Here is a 19,360-nt window from a genome sequence, read left to right on the forward strand (position 1 = left end):
AATATTTTGTTTTATTCATGCATCTTCTTGGGATCATCCATTCTCCTTCACTTCATTGTACACACGTGCACTTGCTTATGGATGTATGCATCTTGGAAGATTGTGGTTGCCAAGAATCATGGAAATATTACCGGATATCATCTGTTCCCAAGATGTTGATTCTGAAACTTGTTGACCTTTGTTTTCATCCACATCCTGTAGTATCTGGGGTAGAACTCGATTTTATTATAGCGTTAATTTATCATTGAAAAATACGAATAAAACCTTATCTGAAAGTTCTTGCAAGTGATATGCACTGTGCCTGAACCAGCAATGCTCTACAAGAAGAAACAGTGGTGCAGTGATTAGCAAAGTTTTGCCATGTGATTGCAATCCTGCTATGTGATTAGTGATTGGCCAAGTTTTGTCATGTGAATGGTGATTTCTCTGATGTAGAGGTAATTGACAGTTATATTTTCACAAGGATAAGGTTGTATAGCTCCTTTATAACTTATGCAAAGTGCTATAAAATTCAGGACATTCCTGGCAAATTTTCCATCCATAAACCACAAATTGGGTTTTATGGCGATAACACACTAGAAGGTGAGTCATCAGTTTTGGTATTATAAGATTATTCATTGATTCACCACATTGACTGTAACAAGATAACTTTTATCAGATAGACCACAATAATTATCAGTAATAAATTTTTCATTGTAGGTAAAATATATAAAACATGCATAGTGGCAGCTCACTTGACACTCGGGTCTAACTTTAGCACTTTTTAGCACCTTATGCCTAGAGATCTAGAAAACTAACACAAATTATCAGAGTGAAAGACGTGGACAAAATATACTTCTCAAGTAATTTTTTCATTGTTTTATTATTATATTTAGAACTATAAGGTTAAATACATTTTTATACAACTTGAAAACTCAAAATCACAGGGTTTGAAAGAAAACCTAACTCAGGAGTTATGGGATTAAAGTCAGTAAGTGGATATGATCATAATGAAGTTTCTAGAGACAAAATGACATCTGTTGAAATTTTAGAGTAAATGGGAAATTGATTAAAAAAAAGTACTGTGTAAGTATAACTAGCATTTGTAAGGTGACATGCTGCCTTAAATTCAAAACCAGATACAGTTGTAAGTGTCACTCATTATATATTCATTATTTGTGATTTTCTTGCTGTTCCAGAATGGAAAATTTACTGTAGTTGGAACATATGATGGCAGATGTATCTTTTATGAAACAGAGCAGCTAAAATACTACACACAGATATATGTGAGGTCCACAAGAGGGAAGAATGCTAAAGGACGAAAAATTACTGGCATTGAACCTCTTCCTGGTGAAGATAAGGTGAGTGTTTTCAGATATTTCACACTGAGTGTGTACATCTTGAAGTTAATGCTGTTTTATACGTACATGTACACACACCTTTTCTTCTTATGGGGGCACATGATAGTAAGAAGGGAAAGAGCAATCAAATAAGGGAAAGCTTTGGCCATTAAGATGAATGTTGATGTTTGTGTTCCCTGAATTATGAGGCACCAATAGCCAGGGGAGGATAATGTCATTCATGAGAAGAGGTTGTTTATTCTGTGGGAGACAAACCCAGACCAAGGTGTGAACCATTGTTGCCTGATACGTATGTAGTTAATAAGGGGCGAGAGGCATCTACCTCACTCTTGGGATACTGCCTCGGTTTTTCAAACTTCAAGACTTACAGTTTTAAACATTTTAGAGATCATTTCATGTATTTGTTGGTCTTTCCACTTCTGTTTATGAGGCTGTGTTCTGGTCTTGGTACCTGTCAAAGGCACATTGTAGAGTAACACAAATTTGAAAAAGAGCATTTATTTGTTGGTCTTTCAACTAATATATATGAGGCTGTGTTCTGGTCTTGGTAGCTATCAAAGGCTCATTGTGCAGTAACACAAATTTGAAAAAGTATTTTTCTTCACCACTATTAACCATAGATAAACGAGATTTCTATTTTTGTATCGCAGACCACAGGTCATGAGTGTTATCAAGTATATCACAAGTAAGAATTTCTTGCACCTATCCCATCCTTTGTTATGTATCTCTTCGATAGCTTTTCATAAATGATGGGGATGGATTTTCAGAATGGAATAGAGTGGCTTTTCAGGGACAGACAGAATGACGGGTTTGAAGAATGATTATACAGAATTACGTCTTGGATAACACTGTTTTCTCTTTTCTATGTTTAGTAATCAGGCATGTTGTTTTTTACTTATTCACTGTTTTATTTTTGGTTATGTAGCATATGTTTTTAGAATTGCCAGCATCCATGTCCCTTTTTTGCCATTTTTCTTTTTAATGTTGAAACAAAAAAATTCAGATATTGAACGAACCCATTAAGATTTTCCAAATCAGCCTTTCAGGTGTTTTTATTACTGTGTAATCAACCTTCCAGGTTTTCTAAACATTTAACCAATTTTCCAGGTTTTGATAACGAGTAATGATAGCAGAATACGTCTATATGACCTGCGAGATCTGAACCTCTCTTGCAAGTACAAGGGATATTCAAATATGTCTAGTCAAATTAGGGCTGGCTTCAGGTAAGTCAAAATTTACAGTGTGGTTTCAGAAGTGTTAGAGAATATGTGATTCAAGTGTTTACTTTAAAGAATGTGTGTGAGAAATACTTCTAAAAACCTAGATGGATTGGTATGTGGTATTTATGGATTTGGAGAAAGTATATGATAGGGTTGATAGTCATGCTTTGTGGAAGGTCTTATGAATATATGGTGTGGAAGGAAAGCTGCTAGAAGCAGAGAAGTTTTCATCAAGGGTGTAAGGCCTGTGTATGAGCAGGAAGAGAGGAGAGTGAAATGGTTCCAGTTGAAGGTTGGTCTGCAGCAGGGATGTATAATGTCACCATAGTTGTTCAGTTTGTTCATGGTTGAGGAGGTAAGGGAGGTAAATGCTAGAGTCTTAGAGAGAGGGGTGAGAATGCAGTCTAAAGGGGTTGAGGGCCTGGGAAGTGAGGCAGTTGTTTTTTGGTGATATAGCACTGACATTGGATTTGAGTGAGAAACTGCAGAAGTTGGTGACTGAGTTTGGAAGAGTGTGTGAAAGTTGAGGTTATTAGGTCTAGCAGTGTTGAGGGACAGGGTAATGAAACCACTGGATGCAGCAGTTCGTCTGCATTCCTTCCAGCTGTTTATCATTCCCTAGGGGCAGCTAAATAGATTGGGTACCTGGCTTTGGTTAGGGGATACAGATAGTTTAGAAGAATGCATGAAAGAAGAAAGTTGAGAGTAAGTGAGAATATAAGCAATGTGGACAGCTACAGGTTACTTAGTGTGAATTTGAATGGAGAGAACTTGGAGTGTGGTAATGGCAGTGAATGATACCATGGGAGCTGAAGTGAACCATAGGATGGCTGAGGAGGTGAGGAGTGTGTTGAAAGAGGGCTAAGATGTGTATGTTTGATGGCATAGTTGTCTTGCTCTTGTTGTATGGATGTCAGGCATGGGTCCTACATGAAAAAGTACAGAATAGGGTGAATGTGTTGGAAATGAAATGTCTGAAGACAATATGTAGTGTCGGGAAGGTTTTTCTACTGGATGAAGGCAAGCAAGTATGAAAATGTACATGTGTATATATGTATGTGTATGTATATGTTGATATGTATATGTACATATATATATACATGGGGATAGGGGAGAAAGAATACTCCCCATGTATTCCCCATGTGTTGTAGAAGGTGACTAAAGGGGCTGGGAGTAGGGGTCTGAAAATCCTCCTCTCCCATTTCTAATTTTCCCAAAAACGGAATAGAGAAGGGGCCAAGTGAGGATAATCCCTCTAAGGCTCAGTCCTCTGTTCTTAACGCTACCTCGCTAATGCGGGAAATGGTAAATATGTATAAAAAAAATAATATATATTTATATATTTATATTTTATACTTAATCAGTCTCCCACGTCAGCAAGGTAGCACAAGGAAACAGACAAGGAATGGCCCAACCCACCCACATACACATGTATGTACATAAATGCCCATGCACGCACATATACATTTTAACGTATACATACATATACATACACAGACATACATATATACACATGTACATATTCATACTTGCTGCCATCATCCATTTCTGTTGCCACCCCACCACACTTGAAATAGCATCTCCCCTCCAGCGAGGCAGTGCCAAGAACAGACAAAAAAGGCCACATTTGTTCACACTGTCTCTAGCTGTTATGTGTAATGCACTGAAATCACAGCTCCCTTTCCACATCCAGGCTCCACAGACCTTCCCATGGTTTACTCCAGACGGTTCACATGCCCTGGTTCAATCCATTGACAGCATGTTGAACCCAGTATACCACATCGTTCCAGTTCACTCCATTCCTTGCATGCCTTTCACCCTCCTGTATGTTCAGGCCCCAATTGCTCAAAATCTTTTTCACTCCATCCTTCCACCTCCAATTTGGTCTCCCTCTTGTCCTTGTTCCCTTCACCTCTGGCACATATATCCTCTTTGTCAATCTCTCCTCACTCATTCTCTCCATGTGTCCAAACCATTTCAACACACCGTCTTCTGCTCTCTCAACCACACTCTTTCTGTTACCACACATCTCTCTTATCCTTTCATTACTTACTTGATCAAACCACTTCGCACCACATATAGTCTTCAAACATTTCATTTTCAACACATCCACCGTCTTCCGCACAACCCTGTCTATAGCCCATGCCTTGCAACCATATAACATTGTTGGAACCCCTATTCCTTCAAATATACCCATTTTTGCTCTCCAAGATGACATTCTCGCCTTCCACACTCTGTCATATGTTTTTGGCACTACCTTGCTCACAGGAAATGGTGAGTTTGTTTAAAAAGAAAGAAAGGAAGAAGAAAAATATATGAAATTTTACTGAGTCAGATGAATTGTGAAAACAAAATATTGTATTTCCAATACTTACTGTTTTTAAATTTAAATTACATTTACTTATTCTGTGTATTAACATATTTGGCATTTCTTGGTCTTCTGTTATATTAACAGCCACCTCATATATCCCTTCCTTTTCCGTAATCATTCGTCATGTATTGTATCTTTTGATCATTACTGATATATTATGCTCTTGCAATGCTTATGTGCACATGTACTTAGCAATATTTGTGCTTATTAGGCTTACCTTATTATTGATGGTGTTTTTATTTTTGCATTTTCAGCCATGATGGAAAGTTCATTGTTGCAGGGAGTGAGAATCAGTGTATATATATTTGGAAAACTCACCACGACTACTCAAAGTTCTCCTCAGCACGAAGAGATAGGAACTTATACTGGGAAGGAGTGAAAGGTATACATGAGGATCAGTGAATTTTTATACAAATAGTTTTGAATGTTATTTAGTGACCATGAGGCAGAGGAATTGTTTAATGGTGATCAATAATTCTTTATTGACAGTAACCTTTGATGATTTTCCAGAAGTTAGTGCAACAAGCTCATTTTCCAAACTAGTAGCATTTCCATTGCCATTTTGTTATAGCTTAAAGTCAGAGTTTCAGTGTTGGGTGGTTGTGTGACTTTAGTAATGAAACATCATCAGCAAGGTATTCAACCAAGGAGTCATTTCATCATCCCATAAAAGACTAAATCTAATCATTCTCTGTCCACAATCTTAATAAACATAGCTTTTGTTATATTGAGGCATTAACTGGCAGGAAGGTCTTGTACAGCATTCAAAAATATGAGCCAAAATGGGTTCAGAAGGAAAAGGTCCTGCTTAACATATCTCTTGGAAATTTATGTGAGAATAAGCATCAATTTAAACTGAAGGGATGGTTAGATAGAACGTATATTTTTGTCCACTGCACTTTGTCCTGCACGTGTAAGAGATATTTTCTAGAAATATCAGGTCTAGAAACATTGGTTTTCCTTATCTGTCGCCATCCTTCCAACTAAGTAGAGGCTGCTTGCACATTTCAGGCTTGCCCTCAGCCAGTCAGAGACTACTAGAGAGATGAAATCAACCCATTAGCTTCCTGTCATTGACAGCAGTTATTCTTGAGTTTGCGTCCTGTCAAGACATGCAATTAGACCAGCATTTTTCCTTTTTTTATATATATATGTATTATTATTCAGTGAGAAAATATACATTTTTTGCTTTCTCTCATATGTGTATTCTATTTCATATATGAATAACGTAGTGTATGGAACAGTTGAATGAGCATTAGAGGAAAAAACCTTTGCTTTGTTCCTTCCTCTTCTTTCTTTTGGAAAGTATTATAGGAGGAGAGGATTTCCAGCCCTTGTTAGTAGTCTTTGATTAGCAAATATATGGATGTTATTCTTTATCTGCTATCCCTAGGAATATAGAATGAATAGTGTTTCCTGCAGTAGAGAGGTAGCACCAGGAACAGATGAAAAAAGGCCGCATTCATTGACATCCACTCTTCAGCTGTCAAGTGCATTGCACCAAAGCTGCAGCCCATTATCCACAACCAGGTCCCACAGACCTTTCCACAGTTTCCCCCTGCCACTTCACATGCCCTGGTACAATCCATTGAAAGCAAGTCAACCCCAATATACCACATCATTCCAGTTTACTCTATCCTGTGCATGTCTTTCACATTACTACATGTTCAGGCCCCAGTCACTCAAAAAATTTTCATTCCATCCTTCCATCTCCAGTTTGGTATCCTTTCTCCTTGACCACTTCTAACACATACAATCTCTTTCTCAACCTCTCTTCTCTCATCTTTTCTGTATGTTCAAACCATTTCAGCACATCTTCAGCTCTTTCAGTCACACTTTTTATTTCCACATCTCTCTCTTACCCTTTTATTCCCTACTCAGTCAAACCACCACACACATTAAGTTTCCAACACATCCACCCTTCTCTGCACATCCTTCTAAAGCCAGTACCTCCCACCCATACAACATCCTTGAGGCTACTGTACCTTCAAACACTCATCTTTGCCCTCCCAGATAACAACATCCTTTCCACACTTATTCAATGTTTCCAAAACCTTCATCCCCTCACACATGCTGACTCACTTCCACTTCCATGGTTCCATTTGATACTGCATCCTCTTCCAGGTATGTAAAGCACTTCACTTCCTCCAAACTTTCTCCATTTAAATTCACACCCCCAACTAATCTGCCCTTCTACCCTGCTTAATCTAATAACCTTGTTTTTATTCACATTTACTCTCAATTTCCTCCTTTCACACACTCTCCCAAACTCAATCACCAACTTCTGCAGTTTCTCACTTGAATCTACCACCATTGCTATTATCAGCAAACAACAACTGACTCACTTTTCGGGCTCCTCCACCCATGCAGACAGTATACTCACCTCTCCTTCCAAAACCTGTGCAGTTACCTCCCTCACCACCCAATCCATAAACAAATTAAACAGCCATAGTGAGATCACACACCCGTCTGTACAGACCAACCTTCACCTCTTTCTACTTGTGCACATGCCTTACATTCTTGTTACAAACTATCACTGCTTTCAGTAGCTTTCCTGCTACACCATGGAATGGTCTGTGGATCCTGAATGGGGAAAGGGAGCTGTGGTTTCAGTGCATTACACATAGCAGCTAGAGACTGAGTGTGAACGAATGTGGCCTTTTTTGTCTGTTCCTGGTGCTGCCTTGCTGGAGGGGGGGTGGTGGCAACAGGAATGGATGAAGGCAGTACGTATGGATATGTATATATGTATATGTCTGTGTATGTATATGTATGTATATGTTGAAATGTAAGAATGACGAATAACTGATGCTGTATATGTGTGTTAATGTTTATACATGTGTGTGTGGGTGGGTTGGGCAATGTGAATGGATGTAGGCAGCCAGTATGAATATGTACATGTGTATATATGTATATTTCTGTGTATGTATATGTATGTATACATTGAAATGTATAGGCAGGTATATATGCGTGTGTGGGCGTGTATGGGTATACATGTGTATGTGGGTGGAATAGCCCAACCCCCCCATACACATATATATATATATATATATATATATATATATATATATATATATATATATATATATATATATATATATACATAAATGCCCATACACACACATATACATACATATACATACACAGACATATACATATATCCACATGTACATATTCATACTTGCTGCCTTCATCCTTTCCTGTCTCCACCCTGCCACACAGGAAACAGCAGAAAATCACAACAAACACATGATTTCGTAAATACAGAAACACCAGAAGGGAAAGAAACATGAGAATTTTGAATGCCTTCATGTATTACCACATCTTCAGAGGACCTGTTACAGAGAGAGAAAACAGATATAATACAGGTTATATATACAGAGGTGGAAGAAACATGGAGTGGGATCAAGTGACCTTATAATTAATGAGAGGAGAGGTTGGCAAAAGGTCCTGTGTGACCCACCCTTAACTTAACTTGACCCAACAACCTCTGGATGACCTCACTTAGATAAAACAGGACACAAGGTTGACTTACATAATGCAACATGTACTCAAGAATACTTGATTAAACTTTTTACTATTTTCTCTACAGTAAATGGATCTAATTTGTGAATGTTTGACTGATATCCAGTAAATGCTATGCAAGGCTTTCATTACCTCCTGTGTTTTCACTAAGCCATTCATCATGACTCTCACTTCACATACCATCACATCCTAAACGCTTCACAGTTGCCACTTTATTATCTAGCACATTCAACAGTCTCTCAGATTACTTACTTACGGCCTAGAGTCAAGTCTTCAAATACCCAAGCTCAAATTATTCTTTTGTTCATTCTTTCTTCTCTTACGTATTTTCTTACCTTTATCTGAGATAGCCATAATTGGGGCAATCCTTTGCCCATGCCAAGTTGGCAACTTTGAGGAAAAGGAACTTGTTTTGCATTCTAAAGAGGGAACATTATTGACATTCAAGATCAAGCATATGCACTTAGCACGTGATTTGTATAACAGTTTTTTCACCCTGATATGTTGGGGAGAACCATTGTTCTCTCTGTCTTTCTTTCTTTGTTTCCAGTAGTTTTGAGTGAGTACCATTCCTGATCTTGAAGTTTGAAGATATACCCCTTTGACCCAGTATACACAACCACCTCTTTTGTATTTCAAATACACCTGCAAAAATTTGTGATCATATTATGTACTGGTAATGTCTTTGTCATCATTTGTAAAAATTTGGTTTCTGTGCTCTAACTTTAGTTTTCACTTACCAATTTTCTTTTACATTTAAGTAAAATAATATTATCCCTAGGGATAGGGGAAAAAGAATACTTCCCACGTATTCCCTGCGTGTCGTAGAAGGCGACTAAAAGGGGAGGCGAGCGGGGGGCTGGAAATCCGTCCCTCTCGTTTTTTCTTCTTTTTTTTTGTTTTTTTTATTTTCCAAAAGAAGGAACAGAGAAGGGGGCCAGGTGAGGTATTCCTCAAAGGCCCAGTCCTTTGTTCTTAATGCTACCTTGCTAACATGGGAAATGGCAAATAGTTTGAAAAAAAAAAAAAGTATTAACGCTACCTTCACTCCACTATCTTACCCCATCATCACTCTCAGTTAGAAGACAATAGGTTTCCAAATCGTGTCCTTTATAGGAACCAGGATTAATGAAGTATTCATCATTGTATCTCCTACAGGGAGACTTACTCCATTTCCAGCCTTAGTCCATGAGAACCCCCATTCAATTACCACCCTTGCTTCATTTTTCCCGTATGCTTCTTCACTACCCTCACTCCATCAGCACCCTTGTGCCATTGCCATTCTGCAGCCTTATCATGTTTGTGAAGATGGATCTCTTTATTTACTGTGAGTTTCATTCCATTGGTATTGAATCAGAGGCTGAGCATTGTTTTCTAAACTCTTGTAGATGGATAGTATGGAAATGCATGCCACTGATTGCTAATATTGATTTTTTTCTTCATAGCTCACAGTGCAGTTGTGACATGTGCAGTTTTTGCTCCTCACCCTGAGCTGGTCTTTAGCTTTATTGAGCAGCAGCAAGAGATTCTCAATAAATCTGATGAACAACAACATGAACAGCAGCACCAGCAACAGCAGCAACAAAACCAAAACAAAGATAGTGGAACAGCTAATAAAGGGTAAGTATGTAATGTCAAATTATTTCATGATGATTGATATTGACCTATTATTTTTTCAATGTTGTACATCATTATGAAACTTCCTGTTTGTGGTGTATGCCCCAAGATATATCTGTCTCTAGTTGGTATCAATTGAGCTCTTCATCTCATTCATTAGTAAGTGTTACACTCAAATTCTTGCCAAATATTTTTGTCAGCATACATCTCCAAATATCCTTCTGTCAGAGTCATCAGAGTTTTCTGCTTAAAAGAATGGTATTCACATACAAAGCGGCTTCATGTGGTTTGAAAATGAAAGTTCATAATGTGAAAAAAGTAATGGTTACTTCACCAAATGTGTTAAACGGTAATAACCAAGGGAAAGGTGTTACCATATTGAGAAAATGAATAAGGAGAGGTTGACAAAAGTGAAAGGGATAAGGAGAGGGGGAAGACCAAATTGTAAATGGAAGAATGAAGTGAATAAGGCTTTCAGTGCTCAGGCCCTGAACATGCTGGAGGATGAAAGGTAAGCATGGGATAGAGTGCATTGGAGTCATATGATATACATAGGGCAATGTGCTGTCAGTGGACTGAACCAGTGCTTATGAAGCAGCCGAAGGAAACCATAGAAAGGTGTGTGGTCTAGTTGTGAAAAGTGGAGTGCGATTTTGGTACGTTACACATTACAGCTTAAGAATAGTTGAAAGTGAATGATGCTTTTTCTTCCTCAGTTCCTAGTACTACTTCACTAATGCAGAGTATTGTGAACAAGTATGAAAGAAAAGGAGAGAAAGAATGTTTCACATGAGGTAAATTAAAAACAATGCCTTTATTCTGGAAGCATGCTTGGTCAAGTACATCTCTTAAGATAGTCTCAGCTTTTCTATCTTTTACTTCTTTTTTCCAGTCTTTGTAGCTTTCCTTAACTTCTGTTTTTTCAACACTTAGAATTCCATATCCACAAAATTTTCATGAAATTGTATATCCTTTCATATCCACAAGGTTTTCATAGGGCAAGATCTACTGGTGGTCTTTTCTGTATGACACCCCTGGTCATCCTTCCTTCGAAAATTTGGTGAATCTTTTGTCATAGCCTTCATAATCTCTAAAGCATTTGACAAGTTTAGTATGCAGAGACTTATTGTACTTCTCTCTGTTCTTAAATCCATAGTGTCCTTTCTAGTTCCTGCATTTTGGGAGTCAAGGGAACAATTTCTCCCTTTTACCCTTTCAGCAGTTCTGTCCCTCAGAGTTCAGTCTTATTGCTTTTTTTGCTTCTCATATTTCACTTTTAACCTTTAACTTTATTCACTCATACACTGACAGTTCTAGTTTACACATGCTTTCTTTCTCTGTCTCACACTGTTATTCATTTCATTTCTCATTAATGAATTGATGAAAGAAAATAACCATCAGTGGGGAAAAAAGTAAAATTCCCAAATTTTTCCAAAAGTAGTGGCAGATTGGTAGGCTGTATGATATTTTATCATGTGGTAATTTCCCTCAGAAAATTCTTATCAGAGGTTTGCCAGTATAATAACGGGTTTTCATTTTTACTGTGCATTAGACTTATGCATTTCACTAATGAATAACAAACTGTATGTTTTTCTTTAGCTGTTCCCTATACCATTTTCATTTTAACTCCATCCCCACTTGTGGTTAATTATGTGCGTTCAGTCTCTCAGCTCACAACACATCAGCTTAGGTCCACATTACTAAATTGAATTCCTTCTTTCACACTACTGCAATGCTTCTCAGTTATTTAGTTTATATATTAAGTTGATTCATATAGCAAGACCATTCATTCATAATGCCTCTCACACACATAAAATGTATGGTATCAAGTTATCCCAGGGAGCTGGATATCCCTGCCTTGCCAGCTTGTGTGGTTGGTATTAGGGACCTCTGCTCTTCAGAGCAAATTCCCCCCAAAATTATATAGTATGTAGGCTCAAATGTTGGTGGTATTCCTTCATTTCTAATCATGTATTTTTTCATTAAATATTTTTTCTTTCACTTTCAGATATGTACTTGTCTCTGCAGATTTTAATGGGTGCATCAAAGTGTTCCTGAAGAAAGAGAAGCCTAAGCATTCTTCACTGCCAGCATCTGCTTTGGTGTAGATATAGTTCACTGCAGAAATAGGTCACCATTGTTCTTGTTGATATAGAGGAAAACTTTTTTTTATTTCATCCAATCATCTAATCACTTGTAAAAGGAACATTGCAGCCTAACATGAGATTGTCATATGCATAATATATGGTTCACTATGAGTATCATTTGAAAAGGGACTAGGCAACAGTACAGTACATATGTTCATGTTATGATAAGATAGTGATCTGAATTTAGTACTAGAATAGGATAACGTAACGCCCAAATATGATGTGTGATGGTAAGGAGATACAGACTTGTCTGATTATTGACTTCAGTGAAGTGCATCATTTTCATATTACCCACATATTCATAGTTACAATATATGTCACAAAGGCAATTAATGTACATTTCTGAGTCCTTCAGATTCTGTACATCTCAAAAAGAAACTTTGAAGCATATCCTGGCATACTCTTTTCTTGATTTGTTAAACATGAACAGTGGACAATAAGTTATGCAAGACTGTAACAAATGACATTAATATTATCCATTATTGGAATAAAGTTAATTGTACAAAGTATATCCATGCTAGCACTTTTTGTCTTACTTAACCTCAAAAGCTGAGATTCTTAAAACATCACTGATGCTACCACTATATATGCTGTTACTTCATTTACCACCACATATGAATACCATACTAAAAACTTTTATCCTGGTCAAAATGTGTATTTCTCAAACCTTTTTTTTAACATCAAAGGCACAGGCAACTAATTGCACTAATTATGACCATCAGATGTGAATTGTGAAATGCAGATTTAATGGAGGGAGAGGTTCTTTAATGAAAACTACCCTCTAATGACACAGCTTAGCCAGAGACGATTTTTCAGTCATTATGTATCCTTGAGCAGGCAGAGTCTGATAAACCTACATATTTATATTCATTTATTTATTTATTTTGCTTTGTCGCTGTCTCCCGCATTTGCGAGGTAGCGCAAGGAAACAGACGAAAGAAATGGCCCAACCCACCCCCATACACAATGTATATACATACACGTCCACACACGCAAATATACATACCTATACATCTCAATATTTATTTTATTTATTTTGCTTTGCCGCTGTCTCCTGCGTTTGCGAGGTAGCGCAAGGAAACAGACGAAAGAAATGGCCCAACCCACCCCCATACACAATGTACACACACACACATGCCCACACACGCAAATATACATACCTATACATCTCAATGTACACATATATACACACACAGACACATACATATATACCCATGCACACAATTCACACTGTCTGCCCCTATTCATTCCCATCGCCACCTCGCCACACATGGAATACCATCCCCCTCCCCCCTCATATGTGCGAGGTAGCACTAGGAAAAGACAACAAAGGCCCCATTCGTTCACACTCAGTCTCCAGCTGTCACGCAATAATGCCCGAAACCACAGCTCCCTTTCCACATCCAGGCCCCACACAACTTTCCATGGTTTACCCCAGACGCTTCACATGCCCTGATTCAATCCACTGACAGCACATCAACCCCGGTATACCACATCGATCCAATTCACTCTATTCCTTGCCCACCTTTCACCCTCCTTGCATGTTCAGGCCCTGATCACACAAAATCTTTTTCACTCCATCTTTCCACCTCCGATTTGGTCTCCCACTTCTCCTCGTTCCCTCCACCTCCGACACATATATCCTCTTGGTCAATCTTTCCTCACTCATTCTCTCCATGAGCCCAAACCATTTCAAAACACCCTCTTCTGCTCTCTCAACCACGCTCTTTTTATTTCCACACATCTCTCTTACCCTTACATTACTTACTCGATCAAACCACCTCACACCACACATTGTCCTCAAACATCTCATTTCCAGCACATCCACCCTCCTGCGCACAACTCTATCCATAGCCCAAGCCTCGCAACCATACAACATTGTTGGAACCACTATTCCTTCAAACATACCTATTTTTGCTCTCCGAGATAATATTCTCGACTTCCACACATTCTTCAAGGCTCCCAGGATTTTCACCCCCTCCCCCACCCTATGATTCACTTCCGCTTCCGTGGTGCCATCCACTGCCAGATCCACTCCCAGATATCTAAAACACTTTACTTCCTCCAGTTTTTCTCCATTCAAACTTACCTCCCAATTGACTTGACCCTCAACCCTACTGTACCTAATAACCTTGCTCTTACTCACATTTACTCTTAACTTTCTTCTTTCACACACTTTACCAAACTCAGTCACCAGCTTCTGCAGTTTCTCACATGAATCAGCCACCAGCGCTGTATCATCAGCAAACAACAACTGACTCACTTCCCAAGCTCTCTTATCCACAACAGACTTCATACTTGCCCCTCTTTCCAAAACTCTTGCATTCACCTCCCTAACAACCCCATCCATAAACAAATTAAACAACCATGGAGACATCACACACCCCTGCTGCAAACCTACATTCACTGAGAACCAATCACTTTCCTCTCTTCCTACACGTACACATGCCTTACATCCTCGATAAAAACTTTTCACTGCTTCTAACAACTTGCCTCCCACACCATATATTCTTAATACCTTCCACAGAGCATCTCTATCAACTCTGTCATACAGGAGTATATTATTATCATTTATCATCTTTTATTATTTATTATCAACATATACATTCATATACATACTTGCTTGCCATAGAAAGTTGTGTGGGGCCTGGATGTGGATAGGGAGCTGTGGTTTCGGTGCAACACACATGACAGCTAGAGACTGAGTGTGAACGAATGGGGCCATTTTATGCCTGTTTTCCTGGTGCTACTTCGCTGAAGCAGGGAGTAGTGATGATGTTTCTTGCGGGGTGGGGTAGTGCCAGGAATGCGTGAAGGCAAGCAAGTACGAATATATATATATATATATATATATATATATATATATATATATATATATCTTTCTTTTTCTTTCTTTCAAACTATTCGCCATTTCCCGCATTAGCGAGGTAGCGTTAAGAACAGAGGACTGGGCCTTTGAGGGAATACCCTCACCTGGCCCAATTCTCTGTTCCTTCTTTTGGAAAATTAAAAAAAAACGAGAGGGGAGGATTTCAATCCCCCCGCTCCCTCCCCTTTTAGTCGCCTTCTACGACACGCAGGGAATTCGTGGGAAGTATTCTTTCTCCCCTATCCCCAGGGATAATATATATATATATATATATATATATTTTTTTTTTTTCATACTATTTGCCATTTTCCGCATTAGCGAGGTAGCGTTAAGAACAGAGAACTGGGCCTTAGAGGGAATATCCTCACCTGACCCCCTTCTCTGTTCCTTCTTTTGGAAAATTAAAAAAAACAAGAAAGGGGAGGATTTCCAGCCACCCGCTCCCTCCCCTTTTAGTCGCCTTCTACGACACGCAGGGAATACGTGGGAAGTATTCTTTCTCCCCTATCCCTATCCCTGGGGATAGGGGATTAAGAATACTTCCCACGAATTCCCTGCGTGTCGTAGAAGGCGACTAAAAGGGGAGGGAGCGGGGGGCTGGAAATCCTCCCCTCTCAATTTTTTTTTTTTTTTTTTTTTTCCAAAAGAAGGAACAGAGAAGGGGGCCAGGTGAGGATATTCCCTCAGTGGCCCAGTTCTCTGTTCTTAACGCTACCTCGCTAACGCGGGAAATGGCGAAGTCTGTTGGGGATGAGAGAGCTTGGGAAGTGAGTCAGTTGTTGTTCGCTGATGATACAGCGCTGGTGGCTGATTCATGTGAGAAACTGCAGAAGCTGGTGACTGAGTTTGGAAAAGTGTGTGGAAGAAGAAAGTTAAGAGTAAATGTGAATAAGAGCAAGGTTATTAGGTACAGTAGGGCTGAGGGTCAAGTCAATTGGGAGGTGAGTTTGAATGGAGAAAAACTGGAGGAAGTGAAGTGTTTTAGATATCTGGGAGTGGATCTGGCAGCGGATGGAACCATGGAAGCGGAAGTGGATCATAGGGTGGGGGAGGGGGCGAAAATCCTGGGGGCCTTGAAGAATGTGTGGAAGTCGAGAACATTATCTCGGAAAGCAAAAATGGGTATGTTTGAAGGAATAGTGGTTCCAACAATGTTGTATGGTTGCGAGGCGTGGGCTATGGATAGAGTTGTGCGCAGGAGGATGGATGTGCTGGAAATGAGATGTTTGAGGACAATGTGTGGTGTGAGGTGGTTTGATCGAGTGAGTAACGTAAGGGTAAGAGAGATGTGTGGAAATAAAAAGAGCGTGGTTGAGAGAGCAGAAGAGGGTGTTTTGAAGTGGTTTGGGCACATGGAGAGGATGAGTGAGGAAAGATTGACCAAGAGGATATATGTGTCGGAGGTGGAGGGAACAAGGAAAAGAGGGAGACCAAATTGGAGGTGGAAAGATGGAGTGAAAAAGATTTTGTGTGATCGGGGCCTGAACATGCAGGAGGGTGAAAGGAGGGCAAGGAATAGAGTGAATTGGAGCGATGTGGTATACCGGGGTTGACGTGCTGTCAGTGGATTGAAGCAGGGCATGTGAAGCGTCTGGGGTAAACCATGGAAAGCTGTGTAGGTATGTATATTTGCGTGTGTGGACCTATGTATATACATGTGTATGGGGGGGGGTTGGGCCATTTCTTTCGTCTGTTTCCTTGCGCTACCTCGCAAACGCGGGAGACAGCGACAAAGTATAATAAATAAAATATATATATATCCCTGGGAATAGGGGAGAAAGAATACTTCCCACGTATTCCCTGCGTGTCGTAGAAGGCGCCTAAAAGGGAAGGGAGTGGGGGGGGCTGGAAATCCTCCCATCTTGTTTTTTTTTTTAACTTTCCAAGAGAAGGAACAGAGAAGGGGGCCAGGTGAGGATATTCCCTCAGAGGCCCAGTCCTCTGTTCTTAACGCTACCTTGCTAATGTGGGAAATGGCGAATAGTTTGAAAGAAAAGAAAAAGATATATATGTATATGTCTGTGTATGCGTATGTATACGTGTATATGTTATGTATATGCATGTGTATGGGTAATTGTGTATATATAAGTGTATATGAGTGGATGGGCTGTTCTTCATCTGTTTCCTGGTGCTACCTCACAGATGCAGGACACGGCTATCAAGAGAAGGGGGGCCAAGTGAGGATATTCCCTCGAAGGCTCAGCTCTCTGTTCTTAATGCTACTTCGCAAATGAGGGAAGTGGCGAATGTGTAAGATAAAAAAGGGAGCTGTGGTTTCAGTGCATTACACATGACAGCTAGAGACTGAGTATGAACAAATGTGGCCTTTGTTGTCTTTTCCTAGTGCTACCTCGCACGTGCGCAGGGGAATGAGGGTGCCATTTCATGTGTGGCAGGGTGGCAATGGGAATGGATGAAGGCAGCAAGTATGAATATATATCAATGGATATACATATATAATATTTATTTATTTATTATAATTAAGCGCCGTCTCCGGCATTAGTGAGGTAGCGCAAGGAAACAGACAAGGAATGGCCCAACCCACACACACACACACATACACACACACACACACACACATGTATATACACAAACACACACACGCACATATACATTTCAGTGTATACATACAGACAAATACATATATACGCATGTACATATCCATACTGCTGCCTGCATTCATTCCTGTCCCCCCCACCTCTCTCTCTCTCTCTCTCTCTCTCTCTCTCTCTCCAGCGAGGCACCGCCAGTAACAGACGAAAAAAAGGCCACATTTGTTCATACTCAGTCTCCAGCTGTCATGTGTAATTCACCGAAACCACAGCTCCCTTTCCACATCCAGGCTCCACACCTTTCCATGGTTTACCCCAGACACTTCACATGCCCTGGTTCCATCCATTGACAGCATGTTGGCCCCAGTATACCACATCATTCCTGAACATACAGGAGGGTGAAAGGTGTGCAAGGAATAGAGTTAATTGGAACAGTGTGGTATACCGGGGTCGACACGCTGTCAATGGTTTGAACCAGGGCATGTGAAGCATCTGTGATAAACCATGGAATGGTCTGTGGGGCCTGGATATGGAAAGGGAGCTGTGGTTTCGGTGCATTACACATGACAGCTAGAGACTGAGCGGGAAAGAATATGGCTTTTTTGTCTTTTCCTGACACTACCTTGCCGGAGGGGATGCTGTTTCTGTATGGCGGGGTGGCAATGGGAATGGATGAAGGCAGCAAGTGTGAATATGTACGTGTGTCTATATGTATATATAGTTCCAGTTGGAACAGGCATCAGAGATATAGATAGAGCCATAGTATAAAAGGGGCATCTGCTCAGAAGGAAAAAAAATAACTACACAGGACTTTCATTTTCTTAGAGGCAGATAGCTATTTCTGTAATGTAAGGTTTCCAAGGTAGGTTAAATGCCACATTAATACCAAGTATGCTCACTGTATCAGGAGATGGCATGACAGATGCACCAAAAGAAAGAGGAAAGTTGTTATGAATTTTCAATTGAAAAAGTGGGTAGAAAATGAGTCTTGGAGGCAATAAGTGAACTAGATTTTGTCCAGCCAACTGAGATATCCTGTCCAAATTTATTGAGGAAGTTTTGTTGAGACAAGATGCAGATTTAAAGGATGTGGAGGAATGCAGTGTTGAGTGGAGAAAGGGGTAGAGGCTCTTCCATCAATAACTATGGATATAGATAGGCCAGAGAGAAAGGAAACCTAAACGGGAGGATGAAAATGAGTCCCTGTTGTCACACCTTATCAAATGCTGTGGATACATCAAGAGCAACTACATAGGACTCCACAAAATATTTCAAACATGATGACCAGTGATTAATAAGAAAGGAAAGGATATCACCAGTGGATCTTGCCTTATGATCTAAGGATGTGGGAGTTGAGCAGTGATTGCCTTTGGAAACAGTAGAAGTTAAAGCAACAGGACGATAGTTAAAGGGGGTAGAATGGTCACCCTTCTCAGGGATGGGATGCACCATTGCATGCTTCCAAGATGAAGGAAAAGTTTTGCTTTTAAGGAGCAATGGAACAGACGAGCTAGCTCAGGTACATGTATTGAAACACACTCTTTCAGTACATGGAGATTGATGCCATCAGCTCATAATCCTTGCTGGTGTAAAGAGAGAAGCATTTTTTTTACAGTTCGAAGAGATTAGGATTAGTAAGTAAGACGAGCATTGGGTTTGAAGGAAAGTTAGAGTCATCCAAGGTAGAATTAGTGGAGAAACAAAAACCAAAGAGAGTTG

At 39.7% G+C, this 19,360-nt stretch overlaps 1 protein-coding gene across 5 annotated transcripts in view; it reads left to right on the plus strand.

The window, feature by feature from the left end:
* LOC139747405 (WD repeat-containing protein 44) overlaps window positions 1-12,871 on the plus strand; it is an 88,594-nt gene extending 75,723 nt beyond the window's left edge. For all 5 annotated transcript variants that reach the window (XM_071659731.1, XM_071659733.1, XM_071659732.1 and 2 more), the window contains 5 exons: window positions 1,179-1,340; window positions 2,448-2,563; window positions 5,186-5,313; window positions 9,902-10,076; window positions 12,082-12,871. In XM_071659731.1, coding sequence (XP_071515832.1) covers window positions 1,179-1,340; window positions 2,448-2,563; window positions 5,186-5,313; window positions 9,902-10,076; window positions 12,082-12,181 — 681 coding nt within the window. In that variant the 3' untranslated portion in view covers window positions 12,182-12,871. The remainder of the gene's footprint in view (window positions 1-1,178; window positions 1,341-2,447; window positions 2,564-5,185; window positions 5,314-9,901; window positions 10,077-12,081) is intronic.
* The last annotated feature ends 6,489 nt before the right edge of the window (window positions 12,872-19,360 follow it).

The sequence above is a fragment of the Panulirus ornatus genome, chromosome 68 (genome assembly GCF_036320965.1).
Source record: "Panulirus ornatus isolate Po-2019 chromosome 68, ASM3632096v1, whole genome shotgun sequence".
NCBI classification, from domain to species: domain Eukaryota; kingdom Metazoa; phylum Arthropoda; class Malacostraca; order Decapoda; family Palinuridae; genus Panulirus; species Panulirus ornatus.